This window comes from Orbicella faveolata, unplaced genomic scaffold (assembly GCF_042242905.1).
Source record: "Orbicella faveolata isolate gen_17 unplaced genomic scaffold, um_ofav_v1 contig_2, whole genome shotgun sequence".
Classification (NCBI taxonomy): Eukaryota; Metazoa; Cnidaria; class Anthozoa; order Scleractinia; family Merulinidae; genus Orbicella; species Orbicella faveolata.
Window position 1 is genome coordinate 24,826,407 of NW_028301547.1, and position 18,105 is coordinate 24,844,511.

General features: G+C 39.5%; 2 protein-coding genes across 2 annotated transcripts; one reads left to right on the plus strand and one right to left on the minus strand.

Annotated features, from left to right (window-relative positions):
* Positions 1-303: 303 nt before the first annotated feature.
* On the minus strand, positions 304-2,457 carry LOC110056309 (baculoviral IAP repeat-containing protein 5-like). The gene is made up of 4 exons (XM_020762764.2): positions 2,283-2,457; positions 2,060-2,169; positions 1,468-1,585; positions 304-574 (listed from the first exon to the last, which is right to left on the minus strand). The coding sequence occupies exons 1-4, from the start codon at positions 2,391-2,393 to the stop codon at positions 494-496; spliced, it is 420 nt and encodes a 139-aa protein (XP_020618423.1). The 5' UTR covers positions 2,394-2,457; the 3' UTR covers positions 304-493.
* A 35-nt stretch (positions 2,458-2,492) lies between these two features.
* Positions 2,493-17,046, plus strand: LOC110056311 (nuclear protein localization protein 4 homolog). Its single transcript, XM_089288974.1, has 17 exons — positions 2,493-2,603; positions 2,691-2,771; positions 4,183-4,295; positions 4,978-5,142; positions 5,950-5,998; positions 7,297-7,391; positions 7,724-7,847; positions 8,545-8,631; positions 9,041-9,133; positions 10,844-11,129; positions 11,679-11,716; positions 12,272-12,394; positions 12,505-12,576; positions 13,916-14,017; positions 14,561-14,677; positions 15,325-15,439; positions 16,484-17,046. The coding sequence occupies exons 1-17, from the start codon at positions 2,592-2,594 to the stop codon at positions 16,633-16,635; spliced, it is 1,824 nt and encodes a 607-aa protein (XP_089145100.1). The 5' UTR covers positions 2,493-2,591; the 3' UTR covers positions 16,636-17,046.
* Positions 17,047-18,105: the final 1,059 nt, after the last annotated feature.

Genomic DNA, 18,105 nt, shown 5'->3' on the forward strand with positions numbered 1-18,105 from the left:
CCTGTAACCCTGTAGATCCTTGCATAGCTCAGTAATCTGTAAAGCCTTGTATTACATGTCTGGGGTCTTGCTCTTGTACAAAAGTCAACATGAAACCCAAACATAAGACCCTGTTCACAGGTTGCATACAATTTGTGCCTGTTTGAGACTGAGGAAAGCAAGTCAACTACAGGTCATGTGCTATAAATGGTATCTGCAAGATTTGCGGGAACAAACTATCAGAAAAAAGTCATCCAAACAGTAATAAGATGAAAATAAATGTCAATACGTAATACTAAAATTCAATCAAATTTGGAGTCACAATGACACGATTTTTTAAATTTTTATTTATTTCATTAACAGCATTATTTAATATAAATCACACTGACAGATTAGTATTAGCAAATAATTATAAGTATGAAGCAATGTCCATGCTGCTACTGCAACTTTTAATCTATTTACAGCTGATATTTATTCAAAAAAACACAAAGGTGTACATGTAACTAAGTGTGCTTCAAACAAGTTTCTCCATTTCACTCTGGGCATGCTGAGCTAGTTCCTTGTATTCCTTCACCTTGAGTTCAATTATCTTTTGCTGAAAATTGAAAGTTAGAGGTAACTTCAATAATTAAAAAAAACAAACAAATAAATAAATAACATGTAACATGATGATTGCACTTGGTTTCATGCAACCATCAACTGTGACATCCTTGAAAATTTCAATATTTATTGAATAAATGTTATTTGTCTAATAAATATGGCCTTGGGTGTCCTGCGGGGCATGATGAGGGATGAGATGAAATTAGAGCATATGGTAACTGCAGAGACTATCGACTTACCCCTTGTTTTAAATGTTTTATTCATGTCATTGTGAAAAGTCAATTTTGAGAAAAACTGTGTTACTTCCCATTGAGAAATTTCTATCTCTTGTACTACCCAGGAATGCGATAATGTTACAACACCTTATTATCCAATTTCTGCTTTATCATCACTCAAGTGCTCGCGTATAAGAGGTTAAAAACAAATAAAAGAAAATTCAAACTTTTAGCTCTGAAAGTGGTTGCGTCACTTACAAGAGGTGGTCACTTACAGGGGTTCCAGAAATAGTGATTTGACGTGGAAACTTGGTATTTTGGAAGACTGGCTGCCGAGGAGAGGTGGTCACTTACGAGGGGTGGTTGCAGCTGGAGGTTCAACTGTATTTACCTCATTGGGGAAATTTGCATTTAAGGGCAATAGGCCTCTGCACATCATGAGATGACTTTGCTGGAGATCTGTTCAATTGTTTTCAAGCTTTCGCTATGGTTTAGCCCATAAATTTACCATCAGTTTTTCCCCTTAATCAATATGCTTGGCAAACAAACATCAAATAAAATATTTAAAAAAACACCTAAAACAAAGACCAGAACCATCTTGTGATGCGTAGAATAAGTTTGCACTAATAAAAGGAAGCAACAAGCCTTTGGCTAATTTAATAGAAAATATTACCATTCTGTTGATTTGTCTTTTGGTTTCTAGCTCAAGGAAGTCCTCCACTGTCCAGTCTTCTTCTTTCTTGTTTAATGACAGAAATTCACACTTTGGTGAGTGAGTCCTGTGCTCTTCCCTAAAAGAATGAAAAACAAGACATTTGACAAGTTGTCATTTATACGTTTAATTACGTCATCATAAAGTCTGTTTCACTCCATCAGAAAATAGACCAAGGCTGAGAAATAAAGAGCAGCTTACAAAATACAGTGCAAGACATTTTTTTTAAAAAAAAAACGTTGGACCTTTGATGCGTTTTTCTGCCTAAATTGGCGAAGCTCTACTTCGAACTTTTGTCAGGGTTTAAGAAGGAAAAATTGGTGATTTGTCGGATTTCGATTTAATTTTTTTAGGTTTGTATCTCTGACTTACACCTACCTCCCCGCCCCGTGTCGTGTTGCCGTCCCCGTCAAAGTCCCCACCATATAAGAGGTTTCACACTTCTCTCTTACACCAGCCAGCTTGTCACCTTGAGCGGGGTGATAAGCTTCTGTTTTGCTATACAAGCTTATAGTAGCTATATACGAGTAAATTTCGTAAAGTTCCTACGTACAAAGGATTGTCCTCAGGTTCCCATCCTTCAAGTTCCTTGAAACAAACAAAACAGCGCGCAATATCAGGATCACGATCGTTGGAAGAATGAAAAAATCCTGCTTCTGCCATCTGACGAGACAAAAAGAACAGTTTTGTTGCGAAAAAAGTTTAAGTCTACACCGTGAACAGAAGACGTTCTGTAGTGAACTGCGTTGTCTCGAAGTCAGAAAAACGGCATATACCTTCCTAGCAGTGCAACTAGAGCCCGTCTCCTCAGTAAAGGGCCAGTCTTTAAATGTCTCCAACCGATTCTTAAACTGGTTCATGTTGAAATCATAGTTTAACTCAGCCATGACCGGTCCCTCGAAATTAAACAGACGTTTTGAAAATGGCGGTTCAACGATAAGAAAGCTATGTCCCAGTACCTCTCGTCCAAACTTGAACTTAGTCTCTGGCGTCAAATTACATCACTCGGTTACACGTAATGTCATGGCGAGGGAAAAGAAAAGCGAAATAAAATTGGACTAAATCTACTTCCTGAAGACAACAGCATGTCTCAAATTGTAAGTAATGAGTCATTTTTAAGTGAACGATTCCTCTTATCTGTGCTACTGCAGTGTAATCTGTTTTCTATGTTTCCTTTGCCATAGATTGTTCGTGTGCAATCCCGTGAAGGGACATGTAGAATAAAGTGCTGTATCACGGACACTATCTCCTCATTTCTAACTAAGGTAAGACACCCTTGTGGGGAATTATCAAGTCATCCAATGTCGTTAAACTAACGGTTTCTACACGGAGCTTTGTTTCGTGGGACTGAAGTGCAGACTTCCTTGTATGCGTACATGCACGATCAAAGAAAAGCTTCTGTAAAAGTTTAAAATTTACAAATGTACATGCATGTACTTAAAGCTTAATACCGGAATTTTTTTTAAAGAAACCTCAATTTGGCCAGAACGCTTGGTTTGAGTGGAAAAGGAATCCGAAGCACATACAGTTTGAGTCCAAACATCCCAATAATAGGCTAAATTTTAAGATTATAAAAGTTTGAAAGGTCATACTGCAACTGTGACAGCCAGCTGTGTGTGTACAGTACTTTGTACAACTGTGGCTGTTCTTCTTCTTAAGCATAATTGTCCTGTAAGCAATAGCAATAATTCAGTATATTTTATAAACCATTTTGGGGAAATCTTTGATTGCAGCAAGTGAGTACTCTCCATCACACCATGCGAGAAATTTAAATGTGCTCATGGCATTGATCACATATTAACATGTGAATCGTTCCTTGGTTAGTTATCTATGAGAAATTAACAAGTATAAGGTAACCTTGGCAGAGCCTTATTTTTGTAGACGATGACTTTTATTTCCCATGCAGTTTTCAATATATATATCTTACTAGATGTTTTGGTGTGTAGTATCGCTGTATATTTTTACGAGTTGTGCCGTATTTTGACAAGCCAGCAGGGTGAGTCAAAATACAAACAACAAGTAAAAATATAAAGCGATACTACACACCAAAACACCTAATTAGAGATGTATTATCCAACTGCTGTAGTCAATAAATTTATCAATGAAAGAGGGAGAGTGTGAGAGTTTTGCATGCGTGCTCCAACCTGTACGGCATACAGCTTTTTTACTGTACAAATATCTGTACAATATTGCTGTATATTTGTACTGTTGTTTGGACGGTATTCGTTGCAGTTTTCAAAATGAAGCTGTAACTGCTGATCTCAACAATTTGATAGCAGTTGTGATCAGAGATAAATTAGACATTCAGTTTAGCATTTTGTTGACCCACTGGGCAAACTTGATATGACCTTAGAATGCTGATGACAGGTTTTTAAATCGTAATGCAGTTATCAGCATCCATCCTGAGGGTTGTCGCCCCTCAGCCAATCCTTGAGGATGGCAGGAGGTTGGTAGCATTAACATGCCCAGGGTCTTGTCAATCAAATGAGACATCTACTTTCCTCATGAAATCTTTGACAAGTCTATTAACTAAAAGGTCAGTGTCAGGGGTTTCATTAAGAGCTGGGTAACAGGAAAATTGACCAGCTGTGAGGATATTCTTGCCCGCCTGGTTTAACCATCTAGAGGAATCAATTTGTGTACCATGTACTCAAGAGTGTAAATTTGATTGGTTAGGTTGCAGAAGAGCTTGCCCTTCCAAGAAGAGGATGGACCCTATTTCAAAATAGAGACAAAAAGGGAGAGATTAAGACCTCTACACGGAAGACTCTGTCTTCACTTGGAATAAAGTATGTTGAACATATACATGTAATTAGTAATCTCTTTAGATTACAGGTGCATAGATATATACAGTCAAACCTCGATTATCTGGACTTGTTGGGACTAGATGAAATAGTCCGGATAACCGAGGGTCTGGATAATCGAAAATATGAATGTTAATGAAGAACAAAACTAATTAAATTAAGAAAGCAACAGTTAAACATGAAACAACACTTTTACAAATCATTTGGAAAACAATATGGTCTACAACTTCACTGTCCATTGTGAATACCTTTATAGTGTGTATTACACAGTACTACTTTTACTCTTAAATTTGAAAGCACAACAGACTCACTTTTGACTGCACTTTTCAATGCTGTAGTTTTGAAAAGAATATGGCTACGGATCTTGATCATGACTAACAAATTTTCATGGCATAATTGGGACTGGAGAAAAAGTCCGGATAATTGAGAAATTTGGATAATCGAAGTACAGATAATCGAGGTTCGGCTGTAATTATGTAGTCCTGTCATGACAGTACAGATTGAGCCCAGAAAGGATCGGGGACTCTGACAAAAAAAGTTTTGGGGCATGAGTTTACATGACTTGTTTGTTGAAAAAGAATTGTCAAGTACTTGTAGAAGCTATTGGCTATAGTTCTCAAGGCATGAGATAAATTCTTTACTAACCTTTTTCCTTTTTTCTTGTCAGGCATGGTGATATGCTTTTCTTGTCTCAGGAAATTTCAGCAGCTGATAAAGAGGTGCCAGCAAATTCAGCTCACCTTACCTCATCTAATAATGTCAAGGAAGATGAAATAGATAGTTTTCTTTCCAAGCAAAATGGTCTAATCCATAGAGAACGAGATCCTCAGCTGTAAGTAGGAAGTCTTGAAAGAATAGTCGTAGGGTGATAAAAGTTTTCAGTGCTCTGCAAGAAGTGATCTCTACCATATTACTGTCTTATTACTCGATAAGAGCCACATGTGTAAAGTTGGGAATTGGGGTAGCCAACTGGTTAGTGCACTCTGTCCTAGTATAATATAGATTTAGCCAAGCTCAAAAATGGAGCTCCTGATTACAATAAGGTAACCTGGCTTGGGCCTGTGGTCCAATTGAAAATCAGTACCTGGGCAGTGATCAACTTCGATAAGCTCCAAACTTGAGCCATTGATATGGTCACGTGATACTGGTCAGTGGATACTTGACAGGTGTCAATTGACCATAACATGGATTTCCAATATCAAAGATGTACTCTGTAAACCAAGGCTGCATGCCCTGGTCGACCTATTAGCTGGAGTATGGCCGCCATGTTGTGTGACTTGGTCATCATGGTCCTCGTCATCAATATCTTCATCGTCATTGTCGTCAGGCATACATACCCACGAGCAATTCAGCTGGCCATGATGACCATAAGAAAAGTAATTCAGGAGTTCCTATGAGTATGCTGCTTTACGTGGCAGACCTTTGCGCTGCCGGAGCTCTGCTATAAAAATGTGTCAGCAGCTAGTAATTTTGCTTGGGGTAAATTATTTGCTGCCTGCTCAACACTGTACTTCATGTATTGATGCCGACTAAAACAAATCAGTATAATTTGCTACTTTGATAGATCAAGTTACAAGTTGATCTTTTTGTAGCTGCAAAGAATGAAGCATTTAATATAATCATGCTGCATATTTTACAGATGTCATCACAATCCAAACAGCAAATGTATTCATTGTGTACCTCTTGAGGTAAGATTCTTGGAAAAAGTACAGGTCATGAAGTCACTGTAAGTAGCAGTGTTCTGTGTAAATTTTTTATATCAAATAAAATGGTAGGATTTGAGAAATTGAAGGTGTCTGCATGGGACATTTTTATAAGAATCCAATGTAAGAAGCGAACTATATCTGAGTGGATTTTATGTCAAACAGGAGAGGTAGTGTTTCATCACATCATTTGCCAGAAGAGAGTTGAAATAACGTTATGCAGGATAGTGTTTGTGATAAAATCTGAGGTCTTTGGAAATGTTGACTACAAGTAGTTTTAAGTAGTGGTTTTTGTTCCTGAAATCCTCTGCGTGCAGAACTTAGTTAATATTATATAAATTAGGAACAAAATGAGGAGGGAATGGGGAGAGGCAGGAAAAAAAACTATGCCTGCACCTCTCGCAGCTCATGGCTTCGGTGCTTGCAACTCAATTGCACACTTTTGAAACTTTTAACTTCGTGCATGCTAGGAAAAGAAAGAGACTGCTTACAGTCTATTGAGATGAAACACACATCAACCATAATTATTATTTAACTTATTTTATTATATTTACAGTTAAACTATGGAAAAACTATGGAAATAAAGAAATAGCACTGTCAAAAATTTATGTTGATTAAAGCCAGATATTGAAACCACTGTCATCATTGGTTGATGTGCATTATTTTCACTTGCCCAGTCATTAAACTAATGAGTTTGACATTGCCTGATAAGGGTATGATGGACAATAAAAAAATAATAATAAAAAAGAATAAAAATAATAAAATCAGTTGCAATTATTGTAACTGATTTTATTATATATTTAACACCACTGAAATTCCATATCTGTGCACGCCCATGTATTATCTCCTATGTATCAAGTGCATTTTGCTGTGCAGGATATATTTTGACCATAGAGAACAGTTGCATGTTTACCAGTTATCTGATCAGTCAAAAAAATTGTGACGAAAGGTCTTTCACAAACCATGGGTCTCAGTAAATTGTCTCAGTCATAGTTTCAGTCTTTTAGCGGCTATGTGTGTGTCTTACAAGTTCTTGATTTTTTTCACAAAGCCATCTTGGAGTTTCGAGTTTTGGCAAGGTGAAGAAAAACTCAAAGTCCCAATTTTGTTTGTTAGTTTGTCGCTCATAGTTAAAACACTGAAGTCTTGGTCTGGCAATTTAAATGTTTAAATGTCTCAGGCTTGCAAAGAATAATGCTAGTCTCGCCTTATCGCAAAGTTGGGCATTAATTTTTTACCATTCACCATCCCTTGATACACTTTTTGTTTTGTTATTTTGTTAGCCTTATGATGAAGAGTACTTAAAGAATCACAAGCCGCCCATCAAACACATGTCATTCCATGCATTCCTTAAGAAGCTAGGTGGAGGTACAGACAGGTGGGTGATCATGCAACAAATTGCACTTAAGGAATTTCATATGAGAACAAGAGTCACCCATAGAACTTTGCATATTTAAAAAATGAAACTTGCATGTGAATTTTACTCAGCCATGAGCAGGCGTGGGCCAAATAAGTAAAAACGGGTGAGAGTTTCAAACCAAATTAGAGCACCCAAGAACTAATACTCTATTTTAGGGTGGTTATATTATCAACCTATTTTGAGATCTACTTTTTAAATTATTTTTCTCAAAGGTTTCAAGTATTTATTCACCTAAATAATATAGGATGCCAAGTGATGGATATTTTCTTTGAATATTTTCTTGGAAATAGAGGAAAGTTTACAGTACTGGAGGACACTAGTTGTAGAATAAAACCTGGATGTACAGAACATCCACCATGGCCTGGTGGAATTTGTACAAAATGTCAACCTAGTGCTATTACACTGAAGAGACAAGTAAGTTGTTTAAACACTCATATATAAGACTCAGAATGATCAACATTAATTTTTATTTCTCCCTAGAGGGAAGCTAATGAAGAAGATCATTAACCATTGGATAATATCGATCTATCACTAAATTCTCTGAATAAACACTGAAACACAAAATGCATTCTGTAAGGAGAATTCCTATTTGAGCTCAGAGTTGAAAATATAACTAAGGCTCTCTGGAAATCTTTAAAGACCTGCCAATGATTCTAAAGAAATTAGAGATCCTTCAAGGATCATTACAAGAGTTGATTTTAGTATGGTCATATATGAGGTTGAGGATTTTTCAAAAACCCTGGTGAAGATAATACTTGAAGTAAAGCTACAATCTTTGAGTCTTCTGTGCAACTGTGGCACAAATTGTGTCCATTTTAAATAAGGCTGTGGTTCCGTGTTCAATGTTGCTAGACTCAATATAAAGAAAAAAATTATAGGTCACCACAACCATTTTTTTAGAAGTGACCATTTGTGTTTGTGGCAAGCTAAGCCACAAAGAAAAAGCTGCCATTTGCTTGGTGTGCACGTCCTAGTTACGCACAAATTTTTGCATTCCTAAGGAATCACCTCGAGAAGGGTATTTTCACCATAAGTTTTTACTGAAGTAACATTTAGATTTTTTGGAGTGCAATTTGTTAAATGGCTTTCCACATTTTATTCTTTCTTGCAGGTGTACAGACATGTAGATAACATCTTATTTGAAAATCCCTTTATTGTGGAACCATTTCTGAACTACTGGAGAAAAACAGGAAATCAGGCAAGCAGATTTACTTTCAAATGTTTGCTTTGTGTCCCATGCGGCCCTAGGTGCCACGTGGCACGCTGGGGACAGTTAGTTAGTTTTTCTTCCATGCAACTATTTATAGTACTATTGTAGTAATATCTAAATACCTCCTTCACGAAAGGGAAATTCTCTAAGAACCCCCACCCCACTGGAAATTTTAATCCCCTCTGTGGGGGTAGTATGGATATTTTCCAGACCTGCATACTCTTTATATTTTGGAAGTGTATATTATACACCTCCCAAATACAGACACCGGGGGAGGAGAGAGGCATTTCCTTGGCAGCAACAACAGCAGATAGCACCGTAAGTTTATAGCAGCCACATTTAACGTTGTTATAAGCACTGACAATTTTCCAATAACAGCGTCATATTGTGTCCTTAGAGGATGGGATTTCTGTATGGCCGTTATGAGCACCATAAAGATGTACCCCTTGGAATACGAGCTTCTGTCGCAGCCATTTATGAGCCCCCACAGGTACGTACTCTCTAGAAATTTGTCTTAGGAACCAGCACTCTAGCAGTAGTACTTCAATGGGGTTTGTTTGCGAAGACAGACGGATTTCTGGCTTTAGGCCGCGTGAAACAAAAGCGGGAAATCCGTCTGTGTTCGCAGGCTAGATAAAGTTTTGAACGACTGGTAGATTTATACTAAATTTCGATTTCTATGCGTGGTAGTCGACAAGGGCTGCGCCCTCGTCAACTATCACGGGATAGAAATCTCGAGCTCATAATCTAAGGTCATGTTCTATTGGGATCAACCGTTTCAACCGCAACCGGTTTGGGTTGATACAGTTGACGTTTCTCAATAGAACGCTTTTTCAACCGGTTTTGGTTGAAACGCGGTAACTCCTGGGAATGGTCCTTACGCAAACTACAATCACGCCACATAAACACGCAAATGCGTTTTCAACTGTTTCAACCTGGTTTGAGGCCGGTTGAAAAAAGGTGATCAACCAAATCAACCGAAAACGGTTTTCCCCCAATAGAACACGAAGAAACTCGACCAACCCAACCAACCAAAAAAGATTGATCCCAATAGAACACGACCTAATTGTTTATTAGAATGCAGTGGTTAAAGGTCGTCTTAAAAAATAGCGGTGTTTTCTCGTTTTCGCGAAGTTACGGATTATTCAAACAAATTCTAATCGGGGAGGGGGTACTCCCAGAAAAATCGGGTGGGGGGTGTGCGGCCCGCTTCCCAAAACCCTTACCCTATTTATGACCAAAATCTGCGATATTCCCTACCCTATTTATGACCTGACCAAAAATTCGAAACCCTATTTATGACCTAATCCTTAAATCAAAACCCTGTTTCAGACCTGCGGTATAATAAGTTAACTAGTTCAGACCAATGTTAGATTACCGTAAACATAATTTGTGAAGCGCTTTTGTTGATTTTCTTTTCGATAATGGCGAAAAAGTGGCTTCGTTTAAAAGCATACCCATATCAAGGCTAGAGTGCAAAAACCATACCCTATTTATGGCCAAAATGGCCAAAATCAGCTAAAATCGATACCCTTTTTATGACCAAAACGGCTGAAAAACCATACCCTTTGGGGCCGCACATACCTATATAGCCCATATAAGGGAGTACCCCCCTCCCCCCGGGATTCAAATACAAATGGATAATTAAACTTCTGAGAAGACTAAACTGAAGGGCATTCACAGTTTTGTGACTTTAAAAAATTAGAAAATGTTGAAAAAACTGATGAGCGCGCGTAAACAACAGGAAATTCCAAACGACAATTCAGTCCGCGCGATTTTTCTAAAGCGTTAAGTTAAATGCGTTGTACAAAAACAATTGGAAATGGTTAGCTGAAGGAAATTTAAGGAAGAATTCTGCTAAAACAATTAGATTATTCGCTCTCGATTTCTATGAGTTGATAGTTGATTCGGCCTTCAGCCTCATCAACTATTACCTCATAGAAATCTCGAGCTCACAATCTACTTGATAAATATGAAAATCAAGAGCGTATTGCTAAGTGTAAATATGCACACAGTTCTGGGTCAAGGTAAAGAACCCGGTCCCACCAAAGGGTCGGTCAACAGTCGGCCGATAGTCGCCCGACGGGTTGGCCACTGTGTATCCTTATAACGTAGAAGATGCGTCGGTGGTGTGTCGGCAGTGCGTCGGTCGCGCGTCGGTGACTTCTTTGGGCCTTATTTAAAAGTGACAATTTTTCAGGAAGATACTCCAGACAGTATAAAGCTTTTACCAGACCCCGCTGAGGCAGTCGTCGATAAACTAGCCGCTGAGCTTGGCCTTCAGAAGGTCGGCTGGATATTTACAGACCTTGTAGCAGATGATGTTCGGAAGGGCACGGTAAAACACCTACGAGATATCAATACGCACTTCCTCACAGCCGAAGAGTGCATCCTCGCAGGACAGTTACAGAATCAACACCCTTCACCGTGTAAATTATCGTCTAATGGCAAGTTTGGATCGAAGTTTTCCACTGTTGTTGTTTCAGGTATGTTCTCCGTCTGTTAACGCCTCCGACATTCTTGCGCTTTCTCCAGAAAACGTTTAGTTTGTTCCCGCAGTTTGTTTTACTCTTTCTTATGATGGAGCACTGATCCGACTGCAAAATTCGACAAATTTTAGGTTAATTGTATCTATCATGTATACACTTTTTACGAAGTTTAATTTAATTCTTATTTTATTATGTTTTTTTTGCACGACCCCATGAGCTACTGTGCTTTAATTTTAATCTTGCTATGTTGTCTGTCTGTCTGTCCATCTATCTGTCTGTCTGTCTGTCGCTGGATGACGACAGCCAAAACAAAATGGCGTCCAAAATCCAAAACAAGATGACCTCAACTAGTCAAGCTTGTTTTTCCATTGTTTTTTGGATGCCTCAATCCGCGTCTCGGCAGCGAGGATGACAGATTTTGTATAGAGTACATAATAATAAATTGCCAGATATTAGTGTTTTCGACTGAAACCGGTGCACTGTTTCATTCAACCTGCCGGCACAAACTTTGCGCCTAAAACACGTTCTTTTTGGTTTGTGTTGTAGGCAATATGGACAACCAAGTGGGCTTTGATGGCTTTCAGGTACAGTTTTGCTCTCTTCGTCCATCAGACAAGTCTCTCTCGTCTTTGTTGATACTGTGTGTATAGTTGAACCTACACTTCAACGGCCACCTCCCTACAACGACCATCTCTTTGTAGCGGCCACTTTTTTTGGTCCCGGCGGACAGTCCATGCATTCCCTCTCATTGTAAGCTCTCTACAACGGCCACCTCTCGACGATGGCAACGACCACCAAAGCGCGTCCCAAACCACCAAAATAACCTGAACACAACAGCCAGTTAATCAACGACTGACGAACGATGTATACCAAAACAAAGTTTAAACCCTATGTTATATTGTAAACGGTCACGGAACTTGATCTGCACCGCACGTCGCTTCTGTCTTATTAGTATATTTTGATTGTGTTAGGTATTTCTATGCAACAATAAGCATTTTTTAAATACGAAAATGTTGCACCCCCGAAAAAACAGGTGTCATATTACACCCCTACCTCTCCATAACGGCCATCTCGCGGCAACGACCACTTTTCTCTGTCCCCAAGGGGTTTGACTGGATTCTTTTTCACGTTCTCCTCAGGTGTCTAATCAATGCATGGCTTTAGTACGCGATGACTGCCTGGTACCCACAATAGACGAACCAGGCCTAGGCTATATCCGGGAATCCTCAAGCGGTCAGTACGTCCCGGATGTCTTCTATAAGGTTGGTGCTTTGGGGATATTCACTTGAACCTAAGTGAACTTGTGAACATCGTAAGATTTTTTTTTTTTTTTGATTTTGCTTTCGTGTTAATTTTGTTGTTTTCTTTGTAGACTACAGATTCCTACGGCAATGAAGTGACCCTACTAGCACGCCCTATGCCTATTGAGTATGTTTTAGTTCAGGTAGGTGTCGTTTATTACGTTCGCTCAAGGAGATTACCTTACTCGCAAAAACTATCGACGATTTTACAAAAGAAAAGTCCGAAAATAAAACAGTCCAATAAAACAGGCGGTTCCTCCCAAACTTCCGACTACTTCCGAGCGCGCGGTAATCAAATCAAGTCGTCGAGTACAGTTCAGACAACATAGTCGGAAGCTGGGAGGAGCCGCCGAATATTTGATTGACGGTAGCGAAAAACGCATTTGTCGGTTGAGCTTTGAATTTTAGAGGCCGCATGTTATTGAAAAGCGCAGTAAGCGCCCGAATTTTTCAGCGTCCGAACTATTTATAATCGTATGAAACTTTAAAGTAGCTCCAAAGCTCTTAGTTTCCTTTGTGGAGTGAACTCCAGTTGATACACTGCTTGAGATACGTAACGGCTTGATAGAATCTGTGTTATTTTCTCGTCGGTGTATCTGTAAAACCTTGAGGGGGCAGTAAAACTATTATTTACACAGATGTTGTTTCAGTGTTATTCATGTTTTGTAGGCATGAGTTTACCTTAATTATGTTTGAGTAAAGTGTACGAATTTTTTGTCCGAAATTTATCCGAAATAAGATAAAAAGTGTCTGAAACTTAAACGTCCGTAATTTTATCGTCCGAAATTTCTTTCAAGTTATGTAACTAAGAGACCTAAGAGAGCGGCTTTTTATTCCGTTTGTTAAAAGGGTAAAACATCCTTTTACTGCGACTCAAAGAAATATATATAACTAGTGAGAATGCGATACAAACACATGAATCTAATAGTAATTAAGTACAAAAAAATGAAGAAGATGTAACTGACAGTAGGCGCATTAAACAGAGGGTACGCGTTTGGAAACATGGAAACCTGTTGCAGGTGCGGGAAAAGGAAACTCAAATTTATGTTCAACCTTAACTGACAAGAAGTGTGGGAAAACCGTGTCTTTAAACCATTGAGGAACGTGGGAAAATTAGAAACATGCAACCGGAGGGCTATGCGGGAGATCATGCATGTATTCGAGGCATTCTAAGGGAGGGAAAACCTGCGGGTACAACATCTCGAAATGCGCGGGAAAATCTAAATCACGTAACTGGCGGAGAGTGGGAAGAACATGCAACTGATGCTAAGCGCGGGAAAACGACGCGCAATAGCTCTGGGTTTTTGCGCGTGATTGGTCAAGAAGACAACTACCTTCTTATGATTGGTCAAGACAATTTCTCTTGAACCAGTCATTAAGGTCGGAGTCTTTCGAAGCTGGTGGTAAAATCAGTTCTGTCTCGCAAAATATTTGAGTTGCATGTGAGTTGATGTTCGTCCTGTACGGTCTTGTTTCTCGCAGGTGCCAACTGCTTTCCCTGTAGAACCTCAGTTCACTTTTTCCAACCAGATACAAGGAGAACCTTTTCCGTTGGAAAACCGCTCTAGAATGGGAGAATTACAGGTAAGAAAATCGTTAGTAAGGTTTCACATTGCGTGACGTAAAACCAGAACCAAAGTAAGATCTCTGGCCAATCACTAAGGACTTAGAGAGTCAAGTGAACCAATCACAGCTCGAAGTGAATGCATCAAGCCGCACGGAGCGCAGGAAAACGTGTGCGAGCGTGAGCTTTATTTCTAATTAGGTGACAAAGCGGCGTGAGTATTTTAAGCCAATCGTTTAGCGTAATAATCCAAAACCAAAGCAGTTGCAAATTACCTTGGACACTCAAATGAACATCGCTTTCTTTATTTATTGTACATTTGGTATTGCTTAAGAAATTCAACAGCTTTCTTATCAACGTCAGCTAGGAGAGAGTGAGATTTAAAATTACGGTATTTCTCTCAGTATTTCTCCTGCATTCGAAGTTAAATTGTGTAGTGCTGACAGAAGCGCTCTTGAGCTCTGTTGTGGAATCTGTCACGTTTGCAATCCTGGTTACTCCTCCATCTTTAATACATGTTGTAGTTTCGTTGCTTAGTAATACTCTTGTTTCCTTGTGCACAGGATTTTAACGCCTTAGTAAGATACTTGAACCAGTTTTCTCCTGATGACTTCCTGTCTGCCATGTCAAATTTTCATCTTCTGGTATTCCTCGCGACATGTGATATGCTTCCTTTAAAGGTGAGTGCACTGTCAGTGTTTTAAATGCCAGTGCATAGTAAATGAATCATTGTAGTAAGTTACTGTTCGTTTTCTGACGAGCGTTGGACAAAAAACTGAAGTGAATTCACCATACTCACATCAGAGAAATAGCTAAGGACCAGTAATGAGAGCTGAAGTTTCGATCTCCGAGCGGACAGGTTTATTTGTGTCCTTGGGCGCTTTCTATTCCTCCAAAAATTGCGGAACTTTCGAAATGGGGGTGAATTGCATGGAAGTGTCCTTCGAAAGTTTCTGGACATCCCCAAAATTGTCCAATTACCGAGATTCGAACTATTTGACCGAAATTTCCAGAAATTCCGCGAGAAAATTCAAATGGAATGAAAATTCCCTGTAAGACATTTTCGAAAATTTTGGTATACCCTTGCGACGCTCTCCTGTTTAACGTAAATTTCGGAAAATGTTGATCTATCCGTCACTAAAAATTTCCGGAAATTCTGTTTGGTCGAATGGAAAGCGCTCTTTGTCTTTTTATTTAGTAGTAGTCAGAAGTTAAGCAAGGCCCCTATTGATACCAGTCAAGTTCACTTCCTTACTGTCATAAGTCAGCTCAGTTTGGGTTGAGTCTGTTGTCTATTAATTTGCTTGTACACTTTGCTGTGTGGTAGGATCATTTAGGAGAACTGTGTGCAGCAGTTAAAAATAAAGATACAAACGCCGCACACCGCTGGAGTAAAAGCGAGCAGTGGTCCACAGTGGTACAGCTCATGCAAGCTGCAAATGGTAAGAAAATTTATACGGATTTTTTTTTTATTATAAAACGTAGTTGTTTTGCGCATTACGTTAAATAGGATTGCTTGTAAAGTTTGTTGAATAACTGAAACGGTTTCAAGTCGGGAAAATTGTTTTAAGAATTGTACCCAACGCGAGAGACAGTGTTCCGTCACATTTCCAGACTCCAAGAGGAGAGTTGGAAATACGACGCGTAGCGGAGTACTTTTGACGAAGTTCCAGCTGGTTTTTGGAAATGTGATTAAACACTGTCTGTGGTGTTTAATGCACTGCCCATCTAAATGACAACAAAGGAGTGAAAGGAAAAATAATATCGTTCAAACCACCTCACGGTTATGATTTCCTTTTTCTTCATGGATACTAAAATCGTTTTATTCAGTTGAAGCTGTGTTCGGCCTCACGAACTATAAACATCAAAAGAAAATACATAAAACCTCGCGAAAGTTTTTTTCGCTATGTCTTTTTAGAAATAAGTGATAAAAGGCAAAGGAATTTCGTGTTGTGTTAGAGCGGTTTTCACTTGAGTGTCGAAAATAATTCGCATTCGCTTCGGTTTTGCATTATTATGCTAAGCGATTGGCTTAAGAAACTCGCGCCACTTTGTCATCCAATCAGAAGTAAAACCAAAGCCAATCGTGACTCGCTTGCACGCGTTTTCCCGCGCTTTGTGTGTCGTACAGGTTATAACTTCGTGTTTTTGATTGGTTCACTGGATTGTCAGTGTCGTTTGTGATTGGTTCGACTGATTACTTTGGTTTGGTTTTGTGACTCTCAATTGAACAACCGCCCTCAGATGTTTTGTAATAGGCCATTTTGCTAAATAAATGCAAATATTTCCTAGTTCCATTGCCTTGTGGGGGCAAGAAGTGATCACTGGGCCAAAAATGGCCTCATTAATTCATTAAATATATCAAATTTTGCCTCCCACAAGGGACTGGAGCTAGCATTAGCAAAATTGTGTATTAAACATTGAAAAACTCGAGCCTCTAATTTTTATTTTTCATACTTCAATCCCGTTTGATCCTATTTTTTCAGCTCCATCTCCAGAACCTCGTGGTGGAGGAGATGTGGACATGGTCGATATGTCTCAGTCCCCCAGTGGTGCAGGCTGGACGTGCAAGCATTGTACCTATATTAACCAACACGGGCACGAGAACTGCGACATGTGCGGTCTTCCCGAACACTGAGCAACGATTGCGCTGTTAAGAGATGGCTCGATGTCATTAGCAAGAACACACTGAGGGACAAGGCACAAGGAAGGGGATTAAAAAGTATCGTTATTTGAAGTCAGCTGTCAACCACTTGAGGAATGTTTGCCTGTTTGAGACGTTTAGTCCAAGAAGTGGGAAGACTGTCCGCGCGTTAAATTTGATTCCAGCGGACTTGTTTCTGTCGCTGTTTATTTAAGCGCCATTCAAAACCACGTCAACTCAACTGCAAGATTGAGAGATACGTCTTGATTCTGAAAGGAAATTAAACTATTCGCCAAACATTTAGACACGTTCAGGTCCTGGCGTAACGGTGTAAAGGAGGATACGGAAAGATTACACGGAGAAGACGCTTCACAACAGCAAATAAAACAGCCATCATTTCGAGCAGTCGACAGCCCTGTCTTCCTTTAGTTATCTTTCCCTTATCAAATGGTCTTTGTGTTGCTAGATTTCTGTACCCGCCCTTGTTTGAAGCCCAGATCTTGTCGCCCTTGTGTTCCGGTTTCTTGTGAAGCCTCTCACGCTCATCTTCTCGAACCCTTCCCTCGACTCCACTTTATGAACAGTGCTTCCCCCTGGGGTGGCGGGAGGTCTCCCTTAGATGGCCTACATAGGTATGTGCAGCCCCAAAATTTTCAAGTTTGTCTTGCGGTAGTAGGAATTGAGGAAGAAGATTCAGGCACGTTGATGCTACCAGGATGAAAAAATGCTGTTCTTAATAGCGCGTTTAGTGATACGGAATACATTTTTTTCTGAACTGGATTGTTTCTGACTTAGAAATGCCTGTTGTTTCAAGAAAATAGCGAGGAAAACACAGGGCTAGACGAAAAAAGCTTTGAATATTTCTAAATATCCCATTCGTACTCTTCTTCACCACCTTTAATCCTCGTATCGATTTTTTTTTCTTCCTGCTTCAAATTGCCGGAGCAATGAACTTCTCCACTTTCTATTTTAAAACAGCGATCCTTGTAACAAATGGGTAAGCCCCGAAAATTAAAACAAAATAGTTTAAAGTTTATTCTACTCTTGCGGGACTTCCATATAAAAAGGAAGGGGATGCTCGTCTAAAAAAAAAAAAAAGTGATGAGGGGCGCTATCAGCTCCCGCCCGCGCCTTCATGCTCACTCCCGGTCTCCCTATCGCTCCTTGAGCTGAGAAAAATAAGAAAAGCCCGTGGAGGAGACAGTACCTAGATCCCGTTTGTTGGGTGTGGCTTAAAATTTTTTTCACCCCTAAGCCTGATTATAAGAGGTACCAATTCTAAAACAACGCATTATCTCCTGTCATATTTTTCGGCCCAACACCCTAAAAGGGACCGCAAAAGCTCCTGCGGTGAACCTTTTGAGGTTGAACATCCTGAGAGGTACAACGAGCACCCCCGTCCCCCCACCCCCCCCCCCCCCCGAGTGATATGCATTATTGGCATGGACTATCGTAGCAAAGGTA

What these genes read in the sequence shown, in the direction of transcription:
- LOC110056309 (XM_020762764.2), bottom strand. Translation starts at nt 2,393, where the DNA reads ATGGCTGAGTTAAACTATGATTTCAACATGAACCAGTTTAAGAATCGG. An exon ending in CTAGTTGCACTGCTAGGAAG is followed by an intron (nt 2,170 to 2,282) that starts GTATATGCCGTT and finishes TTGTCTCGTCAG; the next exon opens with ATGGCAGAAGCAGGATTTTT. An exon ending in AAAGACAAATCAACAGAATG is followed by an intron (nt 575 to 1,467) that starts GTAATATTTTCT and finishes TTCAATTTTCAG; the next exon opens with CAAAAGATAATTGAACTCAA.
- LOC110056311 (XM_089288974.1), top strand. An exon ending in CCATTTATGAGCCCCCACAG is followed by an intron (nt 9,134 to 10,843) that starts GTACGTACTCTC and finishes ACAATTTTTCAG; the next exon opens with GAAGATACTCCAGACAGTAT. An exon ending in CTAGAATGGGAGAATTACAG is followed by an intron (nt 14,018 to 14,560) that starts GTAAGAAAATCG and finishes CCTTGTGCACAG; the next exon opens with GATTTTAACGCCTTAGTAAG.